Raw genomic sequence first — 13,473 nt, forward strand, 5'->3', positions numbered from 1 at the left:
AGGTTCCCGTTCCAACCGCCAGAGGACGATGCTGCCCCGGCCGGAGAATGGCTCCGAGAGAAGGCGGGGGAAAGGGGAAGAAAGTAGTTGGGTTTCTTCGCTTGCCTCCACCTGTCTGAGGTGGAATTCGGACGCCACGGTCGGCGATCTGCGATCTGCCTCAACACAGCCTGTGTGGGCTTGAAGGCTTGGACTGATGCTTCAGCCCTTTCCCTGACCCTCCCCACTGTATGATTGGGAATTATAGCGCAATAGAACTATTAGGCTATTACTGCCCTGAGGATCGCCCCGGGGCAGCCAAGATGCCCTGTGATGGTCTAAAGTGCCCGCATTGTTCCTCTCCTTCCATGAGCCCCTACACAAGTAGAGGTCTGCAGAGGGACAAGGGGGGAGAATACCAGGTTCTCAGGAGCCTGGAGGCGGGGCGGGTCGGGGTGAGGCGGCTCCCACGGTCCCGGGGCTGCGCACCTGCCTCCCCTTTCCTCCCGCCCCTTCCCGAGGGCTCGCGAACAAAGGTGCTTTGTACCGTGCCGCTGACACCTCCTCATTACACCAAAGTCCGGACTGGGGCAACTTCCCCCTCCCTCTCCCCCCTCCCCCCACCCTCCTGCCCTAGGTAAGGGCGGTGGTGGAGGAGATCTGGTGCTACTTCGGGTCTCACTGACACCGGCCGCAGCCCAGCAAAGAAGGGGTGTGGGTGAGGAGCGAGGGGCGCGAGTTGGGACCCAGGCGGAGCTGAAAGCCTGGATTCTCGTTCCATCCTTTTCTCTGTCTCTCTTTCTCCGGGCAATGGGGTTGTGTCAAGGCCCCTAAAAGCAACGCTACCCTGTGAGACTCTCCAGGGAGTAGTAGCTGCCCCAAGATATAGCCTGTGGTTAGTGAAGAGTTAACTCGGAGTTGGTCGGATTAGGTGGAGTCGCCTCCCAATTGGTGGAAAGTTACCCGGGGCGTGGCCTCTCATTCTGTTCTGCTCCCCCTCCCGTCATACTCCCCCTCCCCCTGTATCCTCCCCCCACCCCCCAGCCCGGGTCTACTTTGTACCTTCCTCGCCCTGACTCCGGAGCCCGGCCAAGCCGAGCCGGGCCAGACCAGACCCAGGGGCGATGCGGCTTCTGCCTCTGCTGCGGACAGTCCTCTGGGCCTCGCTCCTTGGGTCCCCGCTCCGGGGGGGGTCCGGCCTCCGCCACGCCGTCTATTGGAACTCCAGTAACCCCAGGTAGCCGGAACAAATCGGGCTTAGCCAAGCCGGGCCAGCTCGCCTCTGGGACAGGGCGTGCACTCTCCATTCCCTCCTCTCCAGTCCCCGCCAGGGCCGGACAGCCGCGCGCTAGGGCTCCTTTGTTTGAGCTGGTTGTGGGGGGGAGGGGCGAAGCTCGCCCCCATCACTGCTAGTACCCCCGCCCAGGTACACCCTGGCCCCCACGTGGGGAGGGGGCGGGAGGAGGTGAAGCCCCAGGGTGAGATACAGACATAAGTTCTGGGGGCTGGGGAGGGGGGGCCCCCCATCTCCTAGATTTCAGGTCCCGCCCCCTTTGCTAGCCCCTTAATTCCACGTCCCCCCAACCTCTAGCTGGCCCCAGAGGGTTCGATGTATGGAGAAAAAGGAAGGAGATCTAGGGTGTTCAGACTATAATATTGTGTGTGTGTGTGTGTGTATGTGAAAGAATGCGTCGGACTGAGTCTTTTAAGTTTCTTTCTCTGCCTCCTTGTCCAACTTCGTCTGTCTCGAGTTTTCCCTCTCTTCAGTTTATTCTGTCTCTGTATTTGTTTCACTGTCTGTCTCTCTTCCTATACCTCTCCTACCACACCGCTCTAGCCTTTTCAGTCTCTCTGCTCTCTTTGTTTCTCTGGAAGACTCTTCCTTTTCCCTATCCCTATATCTGTCAATATCTAGAATTCCAACAGGTCAACCTCCCTAACCTAAGTTCAAGTATATAAGAGCTTGTGGGGGTTATTTCCCACCTTTTTAAGGTCTAGAGGGCTCCAGAATAATTTAAATGGCCCAGAGGGAAGGGCAATGGGAGGTCTAGAGTGGGGGTGGGGTACTGCCTTACCAGATGGAGCCAGACCGACAGGAAGGACAAACATCCTTGGTGGTATCTACTGGATGACACCCCCTCCCCCATGTCAGTCACTATCCAATCTGTCTCTCACTGTTTTTCTGTTTCAGGTCAAGGTCCAAAAGTCTGCCTATGCCGGTCTCTATTTTCATCCCATCTCTGTCTCTCCATACTTCAATCATTGTGCAGTTTTAGGAATGTCTTTTTTTCCTTTTCTGTTTCTTGCTCTGCCTTTTTTTTTTCCTTTGTCTGCCAAGGAGGAGCAGCTTGATGATTGATCAGAGAGCCTTTAGACTGTAAGTGTATGTTCAGGCATATATGGTGGATAGTATACAAAAGGGAGATTGAGCCCTTTGGAAAAGGGAAGCCTGGTCATTTAGGGGTACCTTAGCTGCCATCCCCTGAGACTTTCCTTAAAATCCTAATGCATGATCCATGCCCCACAGGTTGCTTCGAGGAGACGCAGCAGTAGAGCTGGGCCTTAACGATTATCTGGACATCTTCTGTCCACATTATGATGGTCCAGGGCCACCTGAGGGCCCTGAGACTTTTGCTCTTTTCATGGTGGACTTGGATGGGTATAAGACATGCCAAGCTGGGGGCCCAAAAACTTTCAAGCGATGGGAGTGTGCCCGCCCCTTTGCTCCTTTTGGCCCAGTCCGATTTTCAGAGAAAATCCAGCGCTTCACACCTTTCTCATTGGGTTTTGAATTCCTGCCAGGGGAAACCTACTACTATATATGTAAGTAAAATAGAGGGGCCATGATGAGAAGACCATAGGAGTTAGGGGTGGGAAAAACCAGACTTAGTAAAAATGATATATAAGTAAAATGGAGGGCCATGGTGAGAAGACCGTAGGAGTTAGGGGTGGGAAAAACCAGACCTAGTAAAGATGATATGTAAGTAAAATGGAGGGGCCATGGTGAGAAGACTGTGAGGATTAGGGGTGAAAAAAATCAGACCTAGTAGAGATGTCTTTCCACCTCAAAGCCTGACACAATCTAGACAAAGAAGTCTAGAAAGGAGAAAAGGGACCTAGATTTCATGTATTGAAAAATAAGTATCAAGAATTTGGGAACAAACAGCCCCTAAAGAAATGATAGTGATTGGCCATAGACAAGTTGGAGGAAAAGAAGAGAGAGCTAAAAGTGAAATAAAAGAAACAAAAGGAAGGTTTCTGGATAATTTGTGGCCAGAAGAAAAGGAGAAATTAGAGAGCTCCATATCTTGGGAAGAAGGAGACTGATAAATAGAAAGTTAAGAAAAGAGAGGAACAAAAGTGTGGGAGTCTGAAGCAATGTCAAAAAGCATGAAGAAATCTTTTTTTCTCCTGCCCACCTGCTTACCTACCATAGCTGTCCCAACCCCGGAAAGCTCTGTCCGATGTCTGAGGCTGCAGGTGTCAGTGTGTTGCAAAGAAACCAGTAAGTGTTTTGATGGGTCTTTTCTTAGGTGAATGGGAATTACCTCTTATAGGGTAGCAGGGTGTCTGAGAGGTGGGACTGCAGGGACTTTGTGGGATGATCGCCAGGAATGACGTTTTCTGGGGAACTGGAATATTTGGAATCTGTCCCTAACTCTGGCTTCTTTGTCTGTAGCTGAGAAGCCGACCACTGCATCTCCTTTTGTGCTTCCACAAGGAAATGGGGTCTCCAAGGGTAAGTCAAAGGCATGACACGTTTTGATGTACTGTAGAACACTAATGGCAGACTCTGGGTGGACTAAAGGGTTGGGGTAAAGGCAAAGAAGATGTGTGTTCTACTGATGATTGGCTTTGAAGGATCAGCTGAATTGAATAGGAAGTTGAAGAGATAGCAGGATGAAAATGAGTAAATGGAGGAGGAATACATGAAGTACTTTAGAGATTATCTACAGGATGAAATGGACTTCAAAGTTAGAGACCAGAGTTCAAAATCTGACCACATTCTCACTAACTGTGTGACCTGGGGGTCCATCAGATTTTTCATTTGTAAAATAGAGATAACACTATACCCTCATTATGTGAATAAGGAAACTGAGATAGATCCGTGAAGCAACATGCTCTTAAACTAGGGACATAATTATGAGTGGGAGGAATAGAAAGGGGAGATGGGATTAAGTATGGTAGAATCACCCCTCCAACCCCCTCCCCTGCCTGTGTGTTACAGAGTCCTTGGGTCCAGGTGGGGGCAGCATGCCCGCATGGCAAGGAGGCCGGGCCCCAAGTCCCCTCTGCCTCCTCCTCTTGCTGCTGTTGCCACTTCTTCGCCTCCTTCGGGGACTCTGAGCCTGGCCTTGATCTCACCACACTCTTGGCTGTCACCCCCCAATCTAGCCTCTCTGTGCATGCCCCTGACCTGGCTTCAGCCTGGAGGCTCCAGCTGCTGGAAAGGGGGTACAAGGATCAGTGCTTGGGGGACAGGGAAGTATTGAAGGGTTGAAAGACTCCCAGGACTATAATGCATTGCTCTTGGTGTGGAGCGTTGCAGGAGTTTTCCTTCTGATCTTTTGAGGAGAGGATCAGAGTTAGCTGGGGTTATTCTTGCAATTTCTGAGTGCATGGACCGATACCTGGACAAATACTGAGACTGCACCAATTCTTGGATTTACACTAAAGTGAACACCATCACTCCCAACTGCCCGCAACTGGCCATGGTCCCCTTTCTCTCTTCAGACTGAATTTTTTTCTGGAAAATAAACCAAACCTCAATCCTGGAGAAGGGGGATGAAATACCTAGGTCTCCTGGGAGCTTCAAGATTACTACTAGTCTGGGAGCAAGGTGATTTCTCCCTCGATCTGATCAACCAGCCCACTCATCCTTCAGGTGCTCCCCAGGACTGTACCTTGTTCTCCAGCTGAGAACTCTTTTGTGTCTTCTGGGAAGACGGACTTGATATGAGATTGATTTTCATTTATTTGTATTTTTTATAAGTATCTGGACTCAACCTTCAATAAACCACCTCCCCCCTTCTCATACACCACACCCTTCTGCCCTCTGGCTTCTTCCCTAGTGCCAGAACCCCAGTGTCCTGGACTCCCACCTTGGCACTGGCTGACCTCCATGCCAGCTGTGCTCAAGTGATCTGTGCCAGCCCTTGGTGGGCACCCCACTGGGCCTGGATGGGATGGATGCCAACAGCAGCTGTGGAGGTTGGCACCTCTCTCCCCACTTGCCCCCTCCTCAGCTTCCTGTGTGTATGAAGCAGGTGGAAGGGACCACAGATGCTCTGGTATTGCTGGAGCTGTTTGGGGCACTATCTAGGCACTAGTGAATCACTGAGGCCTGAGCTTCCATTTGGGGGAAGAGCAGGGGGCTAAAAGAAAGCCGCATTTCTCAAAGCTTAGGCCTAGAAAAACTAAAGAATCTCTCCTCCTTTCCCTGAGGGCACCTGGGGCGTAGGTCTGGTCTGGAATTGTAGAGGGTAGGGTCAAATCAAAGCCTTCGACTAGCTCAGTCCCCTTTGTTCTAAGCTTTTATAGGAACAAGGGGATGGAGCCGGTGGTGGGAGGACCCCAGAGCTCCCCGCCCCCCAACCTGTCAGTGCCCTCCCTACTAGGGGAAGATTCTGCTCTTCCTCCACTTCCCTCCCACCCCCTTCTATCTTCCACCTGTCCGGGTCTCCCAGGCCCAAGGCTCTCCACCCTGGGCCTCCCCATCCCTCTTCCCCAGCCTCTCCTGGCAGATTGCCAGGATGCTTGGCGTGGAACCCGAGATCGATAAGTGGATGTTGTGCTGATTAGCTCGGGCCTGGCTGCTGCAGCTCGAGAAAGCGTGTGAACATGGGGCGGGGCTCGAGAAGCAGGGAGTGGGGGGCGCCTACCCGAGACTGACAAACAGGCAAAGTCGGAAAAATTCACATCTCCCCTTCCCCCTCCCCTTCCCCGCCGTCTCACCCCTCCTCACCACACACATCTCGGCTGCCCCCCGGGTCAGACACCTGGGTCTATCCCCCTGAAGTCAGAATGGGAGAGGGGGGAGCAGCGAAGGAAGGAACAGCTGTCTCCCGCCTCCTCCCGGCAAGACCACTCGGCACTCACGCCGCCGCTGTAGCTCCGTGTTAATTCGATTGCTCTGTCCTGAGGCTGGGAGAATGGCACCGTCAGTTGCAGACACAGACACAGACAGCCGACCCTGGCCTCCCTGCCCCAACGCACCTAGGCCTTGCTCCGAGTGTCTGTGTGCATATCCACGCACGCCTGCGCGTGTCTGGAGTTGTCCCTGCTGCCTCTAAGTGGTTATGGCTTCTTTGCATTAGTGTATGAGTGTATATGTGCACCCTATTGCTCCCCCCCCAACTCCATCCCTTTCTCAGTTCGCTTTTTTGCTGGACAAGAAGGGTCCCCATAGAGTGGGTGGAGGAGAAAAGCCGAGGAAAAGGAACAAGAAACACAGAAGCTTCTTGAAGCTTCAGTGCTGGGTTCGAGTCCCTTTCCTCCTGCAGTTAAGAGGAGCAGCTGGGGAGGATCTGCATTGCCATGGAAATTCTCTCTCTCTCTCTCTCTCTCTCTCTCTCTCTCTCTCTCTCTCTCTCTTTCTCTCTCTCTCTCTCTCTTTCTCCTCTCCATCTCTTTCTCTCCTCTCTACCTCTCTTTCTCTTTCTCTCCTCTCCATCTCGCTTTCTCTCTCTCTCTCCCCCAGCTCTTTCTCTGCAGCCCCCCCCCCCAACTATATTTCTCAGGCCGAGCTTATGGGGGAAAGGGTAGGGGACTGGATCACAGCCTTCTTGGTCCCTGGCAAACTCCGGGAATTAGTGATTGTCCTATTCTCTGGCAAACTCGCAGAGGGGGAGGGGGAAGTAGAGTCACCGAGACTCTGAGATCCAGGCTACCCATACAACCAGCAACGCTCGTTGTCTTCCTACGTCGTTCCTGCAAGGTCTGGGGCGGGAGTGGGGGAATGCGTGTGCGGATATCACATAGGGACAGGGCCGGATAAACACACTTGGCCGCTTCACAATCACAAATTCGGACACACATTGACACGTAGGAAAGCACACATCCACAAATCCAGGCAGACTTTACCCTCAGAAATACAATGCAGGCCCACAAACATACAGTTCCTTCCTCCCGACAACATTCAGGGTTTGAATTTGACCTATAGGTGGGAATGAGAGAATAGGGAGAGAGATTCTTTAAAGTCCCCGTGCATGGGAAAGTGGAGGGACAAAGACTGTAAACAGTAGCACAAGCAGGCTTCTAGCTTTCCCTTTCCTCCACTCATTCAGTCCCCCCACTTTCCTTGATCTCCTGGACTGACTCGCTGCCAAGGAAAGTCGAGTATCTTGGGGCGTCCCGGAGAGAGATCGTAGGGAGGGCCTCAAGCTAAAGGACCAAGCCCCAGATAGAGGTCAGGGTCAGGTAGGAGAGCTAGAAGGTATCTTCAGCACTGGGCCCTGCCCCTGAGAAGTCTTAGAGGCATGTTCCCCAAACGCGGTTCCGGGAGGCTGGAAAACAGGTTTGGGGGAATCGTCGAGTTCCCCCAAATTTTCTGCTCTAGAAGTCTCATCATGATATCAGAGCCTCCAAACCTTGCTCCATACTCTTTCCCATTTCTCCGATAAAGTCCCGCCCAGCTTCCCATTTCCTTGGTTTCCAGAGTTACAAAGTGTCCTCATCGTGAAGTCTCCCGCTCTGCATTGTAAGGGTTCATGCAAATTAGACGTTTCTTTCAGGGCTGAACTCCGACATGTTTTGCCATTTCCTCTCATTCATTCATTCATTCCTCGATTCATTCAACAGATATTCATTGAGAGCCTACTAGGTGCTAGGAGACTCTTTTTTCCAGTTCATCTCAGTGAGGTAGTCGGGAGATCCCAATAGTGACGCTGTTGGAGCCGGTGTCCCTGCACCAAACAGCCAATGGAATCCTGGGGCCTGGGGCATGAGGTCATCAGTGGAGACTCCCATTGGTGGAGATGTGGAGGAAGGGAAGCCCCCCTCCCCACTTCTCCCTTTCGGGGCCCTCTAAACCCGAAGGCACTGTGGCTCTCCCTCACTTCTAGCTGCTAGTAACTTCAGTGTATACTGGAATGGTACCATGAATGGGTGAGAAAGGCTTCCCAGGGGTACTCCCATCTTTTCCAAGTTTTCCCTCTTTCCCCACTTCCAGAGCAGAAGTTCAAAGATCTAGTTAATCCAAGAAGTGAATCTTCTTGGAGTAGACCTGAAGTGACAGGAGGAGGAGCTGGCATTGCCATCCCCACAGAATTGGTTCTTAGATCTAAGTGTTCACTTAAATACGTGTCTATGGCTGATTTTCATTTTATTCACATATCAAAATTGACAAATCAAGCCCATTTTCTTAGCCCTTTCTTCTTTACTCCTAATCTTTCCTCTTCACTTCCCAAGTATTTTCCCTCTCTTCCCGGTATCCTCTCCATCCTAACTAATGCCCTTTTAAGTGTTCTATCTTTATATTATATTGTAATTGAGAAATCAACTGCACTTTTCCAGTCCTTTCTACCATTACCCACAAGTCACATTTCTTTCCTAGAATCTCTCCCCCCAGAAGCTTCCTCTCAACCCCTGTCCCCCAGTCACCTTCTAGACCCTGCTTCTCCCCTCTAGAATTCACCCATCTACTGCCTTTCTTACCAATGCATGTCCTGCCTGTGTCCCCTAGTTTCCTCCTCTCTCTTCAGTATATCTCATCCTCTCTCTCTTTCACTGCTCCCCATTTAGCCTTTTCTAGACCATGTTGTTCATGTCTGAAAAAGTAACTGGCAACTTCTAGATGATGGACTAGAGTTGCAAAATGGAAGGTATATTTTGTTACCTAACCAACGTGTTGATTTTGGTTTCCTTGTCCATTTGTTGTTACAAGGGAAGGTGGGTGAATCACAATAGTGATGCAAAAAAAAAACAAGAAAAGAAATTCATGTCAATAAAATATTTTTAAAATTCACAAAAGTATGCAAGAGAGTAAAAGGATAATCAGAAGGGGAAACAGACAAGCAGAATAGTTCTGTTACTATCATGGGAAATTTAATGTGCCCTTAAAAAACCAATGAAGTAGAAGTTTCAAGTTTCATTCATGATCCTCTCATCAGTTTTGTTTTTTATATTTAAAAATGTTTGTGTTTCTTAATGTTTGTTAAGTTTGTGATTGTTTACAATTTTAAAAAAACTTTTTTTTTAAAAAGTCACAAACTTTCAGATCAATCAGTTTGGAGAGGAGGGTTCAGAGGTTGGGAAAAGAGGAAAGGACTTATCCTGGCCCTTTTTTTCTTTGGGCATGGATTGGGGGAGGGGCCTGAAGTCAGAGAGACCTGAGGTTTTAATTGGCAAAACAAATGAAGACCTGAAGTTTTAATTGGCAAAACAAATGATGGGGAATAAGAGGACATATTTGGAGAAGACAGAGCCAGAGAATATTCTCAAAAGTCAACCCCCAGTGCCATACGCATTATCATCCTAGATGCCCCATACTGGTAGGGGTCAGTCCCCACCCTTCTCTATGGTGCCAAGGCTGTTTCCTTTCCCCCTCCCCCTCAATTAAGCACTAATGAACTGTCATTAACTCAAAGCATCAGCCCTCAGGTGGAACTGGAATCTGTGGTCCAGACTGGGGTGGGAGGAGGGGGGTGGAGTAAGCCTAAGGGTGTCTACAAACAGAGGAGGCACCTAAGGGATCCTGACTGGGAGCCAGAGAGGAGGCCTTTGGGGAGGGAGTGGGGGGAGGTATAGGAAACTCACAGTTGAGACCAAGATAGTATAAACCCACCATGTTATGTGTATTTATCACTTTGCGTATCTCTTGATGTGACTGTATATATGATTGTATGTTCCAGAGTAATTGTGTATCTGGGACTGTTTTGTCTATCCTAGTGCAACAATGTGTCTCTGTCAATGTCTGTATCCACGTCAAAACTACCTAGCCTCTGAGTCTCTGGAAACTCTTCTGCTGACTCTGATACATGACGTTGGTTTTATTACAAATCAATTCTTGACTGTGAAGATCTTGCATGGATTGGTCTGAACCTGTTTAATACAAGGGAGGGAAAATCAGGAAAGACCCAGGGGATGGGAGGTGAGAGAAGCCCTGTTGTCAGACCCTGGGCTGGGACTTGGAGAAGAGAGGGAGGTAGAAGGGAGATAGCTCTAGTCCTCATATGCGACCTTGGACTCCAAAATATTCTGAGGTCTTTTTGTGGGTAGAGAATAATGGGGATCCAAACTGATGTTTCCTATAGGATTTCCTTATTCCGGAGTCATGTAATATCTTCTTAAACCTTACCTCTAACATAGAGTTGGAGGAGAAGAGGGCATAGAGGATCCAATTTCCTCGGGAAAAATTGGGGGGCCCTTCCCCCAACTCTGCTACTTGTCTGTCTGCTGAGGAGCTGGGACCTGTACAAACTAGTCCTCATTTGGCTCCCTCCCCGGGGAGCAGATCCTTTCCAAGTGAGACAAGGGAATGCTGGGGCAGTCTGGGAAGGAGCCTGAGGAGCAATCCAATGTCCCAATCTCCCCCTCCCCCTTCTCTATACCTACATCACAGACCTGGATTCTCCCTACCCACCCCTAGCTGCCACTCCCAGGCTTCACTCTGAAAGCTCTGCCAGTGGACCCTTAGCCAGAACTCTTGTGGGGAGCTGAGCTAGTGCTACCACAGAGATCCCTTTTCTTTCCCTTTGATTCCTCATCTTCATTTTTCCTTTAACCATTTCCTATGATGACTTTGGGCAGGGAGAGGAAGTATCAAGGGAGATATATAAAGAGCCTTGCTAGCGGTGGAAGTGTCCTGAAAAGAGAGTTAGGAGGAAGAGTAATTTTAGAGGAGATGGGACAGTCTGGGATTTGAGGGCGACAGGGGATCCAAATAGCTGGGGTCTTTTCCAGTGTCTCTCTGGACCCATTCCATCTACTATGCATCACCTTACCTCATGACCATTAGGAAAATTCAGAAAGAGTAAAAGAGAAATGCAGCTGAAGTAATATTAAAATCCTAAAAGAAGGGATCTTAGAAAAATTAGTTCGGTATTCAGAATAATTTTGGGTAATGTTAGTAGTCCCCTGATTATAACATCAGTGGTTAATTCCCTACTCTCAAACTTTATCCCTCATTTCAGTCTCCAACTTCCCAGAACTAGAAGAGACATGAGTTAAATTCCTGGCTGTAGAAGCAAGTAGTTGTATGTGAGTCTATACAAATAACTTACCTTCTCTGTGCCTTAGTTTTCTCATCTGCAAAATGGGGACAATAAAATCTTTATCCATTCCTCATGTGGTTATTGTGAGGAAAGTGCTTTGTTAACCTTAAATCTCTATTATTGTGAGTGATCACTGTTCTACACCCATCCTTACAACCTTGTAAATGGCATTTTCCACAATTTCCTAGCACATTCCAAATGTACTGTACTTTTTTTCTGTCTAGATTTCTAGGTACTTTCTTTCAGGAATCTTAATACTACACAGGAAGGGTAGTAATGACTAGAAACAAAAGATCCTAATCTGTTTCTCAGTCTCTCTCAGTCTCTCTTTCTCTCTCTCTCTCTCTCTTTCTCTCTCTCTCTCTCTTACACACACACCCACCCACACCCACCCACACATACACACACACACACACACACACATTTACCCACTTCTCAGTAACCCATTTCTATATGAAAATTCTTCAGTTCCTAAATCTGGACACATACATGCTATGTACATATGATCTTCATGCTGATATTTATATGTGTATAGATCCAACTTAAATGTGTATCTCCTTATTAGGACTCACCCACTTCTGAATATTCATCTTAGTGTCAAGAGATGTTTGTGCTTCTCTTCTTGTTGGAACACATGTCTCCATATTATGACACACATGTGATTGTGTATTGGTAAGCATGTGTGGGTCCTGTGTTGGAGGTGCAGAGCCTGTGAATATTTCATGCCCAGAGCTGGCGGCTGCCTCTCCTGCTTACACTCTTGCCTGCTCTTCTCTGTCTCCAGCGCCTGTGTTTATTTGTTTAATGAATTATTTATCCATAGCCCCCCCCTTTTCCCCCTAACCTCCCCCTCCCCCAGGCCCCAGCCTCTATGATTTATTGAACACGGCTCAGCTCTGCGGTTGCCACCCGCTGTCCCAGGAGCTGCCTCCGGCCATGCCAGCCAGAGAGCTTCTCTCTCCCATAGACCTGCTCACCTCCTTGTGACTCTAGGCAAAAGCTGGGGAGATCACCAGAAGCAGGATCTCACTATTCTAGGTGGGAAGTCAGGAAAATGGGAGAATGCCTTGAAGGTTTTGGAGTCAGGAAGGTTGGAAAAGAAGACCTGAGGATGGTTAAGGGAAATACTCTCATAGCTAGATACCTAGACCTTATACAGAAAGTCTTAGACCTTGGAGAAGGCTGAAACTCTCTAAGGGAAGACTCCAAGTCCTAGAAAGAGGGACCTAACCTAGTTAATCATGGGACCAGGCCCACAGAAACCTCCAATCTCACAGAGAGATATTAAAACCCATGGCAATGAGCCCAATCCCTAGAGAGAATTCAACCCCTGTAGAAAAAGGCCTCCTTCCCTCTCCTCTCTATCATCTAGAAGAGATGAAATTAGGAGTAAGGAGAGAAGTGAAGCTCCATTGCTGAAGGTCTTAGACTCCTGAGAGGTAAGCTATATTACAACTGGCAGCTGTTAACAAAAAAGAAAAAAAAAAAAAAAAAGACAATGTCTTATTGCCACAGTATTTTAGTATTTACAAAATGGTCTCCCCCTACCAATCCTTCAAGGGGGGTTGTGTAAGTGTTATTATCCCCATTTTTATTTTTATTATTTATCACTATGCAAAAAGAAATGGAGACCCAGAGATATAACTAATCCATGGCACCCAGCTAGTAAGTATCACCAACATAACTTGAATTCGGGTCTAATTCCTGGTCCAGTTCTCCTTCCACTATAGCCACCTGTCTTGGGAAAAACTATAAGAAGTTCTCAGCAGAGGGAAGAGGAGGTTGTTTGTGAAGTTCCCTCCAAATCACCCCAAGGGGCCTAATTTATCTTCTGATTTCTTAGGAGGGAGAGGAGATCCCCTAGAGGTAAGGGAGAGTCCAGGGACAACACTGTCAGCTCTTGCCTGCTTGCTGGGCAGCAACTGGGCACAGTGCCCATTCTGGTTGGCACTGCCTACCAGGCACTTATGGAAGGCACGTGATACACACACCCTGATCCTGACGCTTTTTAATTGTGGGCATCAGGGTCAGAGGTATCCATGTGCGCCTATTTCTTGGGATAGCTGGGAATAGTACCAACTCCTGTGTGCACAGGGGCTTGCCTAAGTTTCTAAGAGTCGTATCACCTCACCCATTAGTCCTAGTCTCCCCATAAGGGGAGTGGGACATATCCCTCTTCCATATTCTTCATTCTTCTCCCTAACTTTAGCTTCTTTGGTTAAAGAAAGGGAGAGAAGAGGAAAAGGAAGAAAAGAGGGAGAAATGGAAGAGCGGGGCAAAC

At 48.8% G+C, this 13,473-nt stretch overlaps 1 protein-coding gene across 2 annotated transcripts; it reads left to right on the forward strand.

Annotated features, from left to right (window-relative positions):
• The first annotated feature begins 11 nt into the window (after nucleotides 1-11).
• EFNA4 (ephrin A4) lies at nucleotides 12-5,021 on the forward strand. 2 transcript variants are annotated; one of them, XM_031966697.1, is made up of 5 exons: nucleotides 12-1,216; nucleotides 2,507-2,802; nucleotides 3,416-3,484; nucleotides 3,659-3,718; nucleotides 4,208-5,021. In XM_031966697.1, the coding sequence occupies exons 1-5, from the start codon at nucleotides 1,104-1,106 to the stop codon at nucleotides 4,324-4,326; spliced, it is 657 nt and encodes a 218-aa protein (XP_031822557.1). In that variant the 5' UTR covers nucleotides 12-1,103; the 3' UTR covers nucleotides 4,327-5,021. The 2 variants fall into 2 exon arrangements, with proteins under 2 accessions (XP_031822557.1, XP_031822558.1); XM_031966698.1 differs by having other exon boundaries at nucleotides 1,149-2,356.
• The last annotated feature ends 8,452 nt before the right edge of the window (nucleotides 5,022-13,473 follow it).

This window comes from Sarcophilus harrisii, chromosome 4 (genome assembly GCF_902635505.1).
Source record: "Sarcophilus harrisii chromosome 4, mSarHar1.11, whole genome shotgun sequence".
In the NCBI taxonomy this organism is placed as follows: Eukaryota; Metazoa; Chordata; class Mammalia; order Dasyuromorphia; family Dasyuridae; genus Sarcophilus; species Sarcophilus harrisii.